A 3,503-nucleotide genomic window follows, 5' to 3' on the forward strand; every position below is an offset into this window, starting at 1 on the left:
TGAACCTAAAAATGGCAATGTACTCACCCTCACGCTTTCTCTCCATTTCCTTCCTTTAAGTCTTCATCTTCTCTTTCTCTGTGTGTATATATACACACACCCACAAACGCACACAAATATTAGGTTCATTACGCTTATTATGGACCATACCAGAGTTCTTCCCATGGTTCTGCATATATATATATATATGTGTGTGTGTGTGTGTGTGTGTGTGTGTATGTACGTACGTATGCATGTATGTATATAGAGATGCGTATGCAATAAGGAAGAGAGTTGGGTGAAACTAATGGAGAGGAAGGCGCTGAATCAAGTTATATTTGTGGGTTTCTTCTTGCTGATCAGTAGAGCATGGGCAGAAGACTTTCTGACAAATGTACCGAAGTTGGAAATGTTTGTCGATGATCTTCCTGATATGCCAAGATCGAAACCCTTCAATCCCGGCATATCAGGAAGATCGTCAACAAACATTTCCAACTTCGTTACATTTATCAGACTGTCTTCTGCCCAAGCCAATTGCCATATTGCCGACGGTATGTCTGAGGAGCTTGGCCCTGCTGGCTTACCTCTCTGCTGAAGGGGTGTTGGCCTATGTGGCTCTGGTTGGCTGTGTTGCCTGGGTTGGTGCTGCTGATGGTGTGGGATTTCATGAGAATGGGGTCCTCTGGAAATGGACTGGGCTGCCTACTGCCATAAGCATGTACGCCTTTTGCTACGGTGGCCATGCTGTTTTGCCCACTCTCCCCAACTCCATGAGGGAAAGAAGCCAATTCCCGCAGGTTGCTTAAATTCACAACCATAATTATTCCCTCTATTTTTTTTAAACCCAAAAATGCATCATAAGTTCATAACATTCTGTTGAATTGTTTGTCAAAGCAGGTTTTGTGCATTTGCTTCCTAGTAAGCACCATCACTTATGGATCAACGGTGGTTATTGGATACCTAATGTATGGGCAAGATTTGATGTCTCAAGTGACACTAAACCTTCCAGTCAACAATCGTAACCCAAAAATAGCAATCTATACCACACTAATCAATCCAATAACAAAGTATGCTCTAATTGTTTCGCCCATTGCCACAGCCCTTGAAGAGAGACTTCCGCTCCAAAACAGCAGATTGATCAGCTTGCTCCTCAAAACAGGCTTGGTGATCAGCACTGTTGTGGTGGCACTAGCAGTCCCTTTTTCCGGCTATGTCATGTCTTTTATAGGCTCATTTTTTATTGTTAGCCTCAATATGTTGTTCCCATACCTCTGTTAATTACCTGAAGATTTACAGAACTTCTCAGAGTTTTGGGGCCGAATTGATGCTTATTGGGGCAATCATAGTGATGGGAGCTTCTGTGGTTGTACTAGGTTCATACACTTTAGTGAGACAAATTGTTGAACACCTGCATAGAGTTTGAATCATACATTTCCATTTAGCACGGAGTTCAGAGGGCAATTTGGGATACTCTTTTGAGTTTAAGCGTCTATATGCAACACATGATTGCATATCAAAGAAGCTCCGTGAATTGCCTCTAGGTCATAGGTTGAGCAATCGGATGAGTAATATTATAGTGTTAATTTAATGGGTTGCGAGTTCTATTCTCATCCTGCACAAGGACCAAAGGTCTAACCTGTGATTTATCTCTCTTAATGTGATCGAGAGCACGAATATCGAGAACTGAACAAGAGCGGTCATCCTAAAGAAACTCCGTGAATGATGACACATTCTTACAAATTTGAGGTGTGCCACACATGTAGAGAAGGAAAATCAAGTTGTGGATTATTTGGCAAAATAGGCTGTCACTCTCATTGTTGTTGCATGAATTTTCTATTGGATCTAGCTTTGATTGCTTCATATGATGTTCTTGCTTGAATGCTATGCATTAATGAAAAGAATTACTAGTATCATTACTACACCAGATTTTATCCATTTTAATTAAAGAGTTGCATGGACATGAATATATAGTTTTATTGTGAAAAAAATTCTCACACGTTAAAATAAAAAATAGCCCCTTACTTATGAGTCACAAATTACATTAGACTCACATCAATATAGAATTGTTCATCGGAACTATCCTATTAGAGTTCTAAAAGATTAATTAAAAGAGAGTTGGCCAATGAGTTGATCCATAATTTAGGGGTGAGCATTTGGTCGATTCAATAACATTGCTTAAATTGAACAAACTAAATCTTTTCCAGAAATTGCATCGAACTAACTGAATAGTTGGTCAAACTGAAAAAATTGAAAAATTAAAAAAAAACTAAAAAAAAAACAAATAAACAAAAAAAATCAAACATTACTTGAGTAAAAAAAAGTGTTAGTCAAATAAAAAGAATATTATTTGATTAAGAATAACTTTTACTCAATTAAAAAGATTTGTTACTCAAGTAAAAATGATATTACTCGATTACAAAGATTTGTTAGTCAAGTAAAAATTAAATTTCAATCGATTCGATTATTTCAAATTTTTTTTTTTAATGAAGATAGCGAATTGAACCAAAATAACTAAAAAACTTAAATATAGAAACTAAACTACACCAGCCTACAAATCGAACTGAACTAAACTGCCAATTTTGACCGATTCAATTTCATTATTTTGGCTAACCAAATTTTATTCACCTCTATCTGCATTAATCACATGCTGAGATAGACCTTTCTTCGTTTGCTTTTGACCAGCTAGTGTGACCACATATCCCATTTTATTGGTGTTGTGTTTGTGCCTCACAAAACAATTAGAAAAAATAGATCGTTAGGGCAGAAAACAGCAAAACAGTAAGTAAAATTTAAACAAACAGCAAGCTGAAAATACGAATAGCAAACTCCCTTTAGACGCTCGACAATGGAGAAGAAGAAGGTGGATTTTCAAGACTCAGTGTTGATCAGTCCGACACCCACAAATGGTACCCTAGAATTAGTTCCAAGCACCACCCAAGAACCACATTCAATCAATACCCAAAACGGCCTCAAAACACAAAACCCACAACCGAGAATCACACACCCACACAAGGACGAAGAAACCCCACCAAGGAGAACCCTCTTCTCACTCTCGGCTTTCTCTCTCTTTTCTCGCGTTCTCCCTCTGTTCGACGCCCCCTATTTCCCCAATATATCGACACCAATAACCTCCCAAGAACTAGATAGAAATCTCCAAGGATAAGGATAACCATTGGGTTATTCGATAGATTGAGATAAGGTAAGGGGAGAAGAGAAAAACAAACCTTCGTTGCAATCGGCTGGGAGAACAAACCTGCGTAAGAATCGACCAAATAACAACACTGAAGAAGTTAGGTCAAACAAGATAATAAATATGTGGGCTTTTAGATAAGGCAGTGGGCCGTGAAGAAATCGGCTTGGTCTTTGGGTTTGAGCAACTGGACCAAGCCCAGCCTCAAACCCAAAGTAAAGGTGTTTGGGCCATCTTCTTGTTGAGCCACCTATTTGTGGGATTTGACCTTTCAATAAAACTATCAATCCTGGTCCGAGGCCTATAATAGACAATTTATCCAACCAAAACATCA

General features: G+C 38.5%; 1 protein-coding gene across 1 annotated transcript; it reads left to right on the plus strand.

The window, feature by feature from the left end:
- Positions 1–286: 286 nt before the first annotated feature.
- On the plus strand, positions 287–1,402 carry LOC127796286 (amino acid transporter AVT1I-like). Its single transcript, XM_052328353.1, has 4 exons — positions 287–530; positions 577–776; positions 877–1,196; positions 1,276–1,402. The coding sequence occupies exons 1-4, from the start codon at positions 287–289 to the stop codon at positions 1,400–1,402; spliced, it is 891 nt and encodes a 296-aa protein (XP_052184313.1).
- The last annotated feature ends 2,101 nt before the right edge of the window (positions 1,403–3,503 follow it).

This window comes from Diospyros lotus, chromosome 3 (assembly GCF_014633365.1).
Source record: "Diospyros lotus cultivar Yz01 chromosome 3, ASM1463336v1, whole genome shotgun sequence".
Taxonomy (NCBI): domain Eukaryota; kingdom Viridiplantae; phylum Streptophyta; class Magnoliopsida; order Ericales; family Ebenaceae; genus Diospyros; species Diospyros lotus.

Excerpts from the sequence above, each read along its gene's own strand:
- LOC127796286 (XM_052328353.1), top strand. The coding sequence starts at position 287 with ATGGAGAGGAAGGCGCTGAATCAAGTTATATTTGTGGGTTTCTTCTTG. Across the intron at positions 777-876 it reads AAAGAAGCCAATTCCCGCAG|GTTTTGTGCATTTGCTTCCT; the intron begins GTTGCTTAAATT and ends TTGTCAAAGCAG. Across the intron at positions 1,197-1,275 it reads CCTTTTTCCGGCTATGTCAT|AACTTCTCAGAGTTTTGGGG; the intron begins GTCTTTTATAGG and ends GAAGATTTACAG.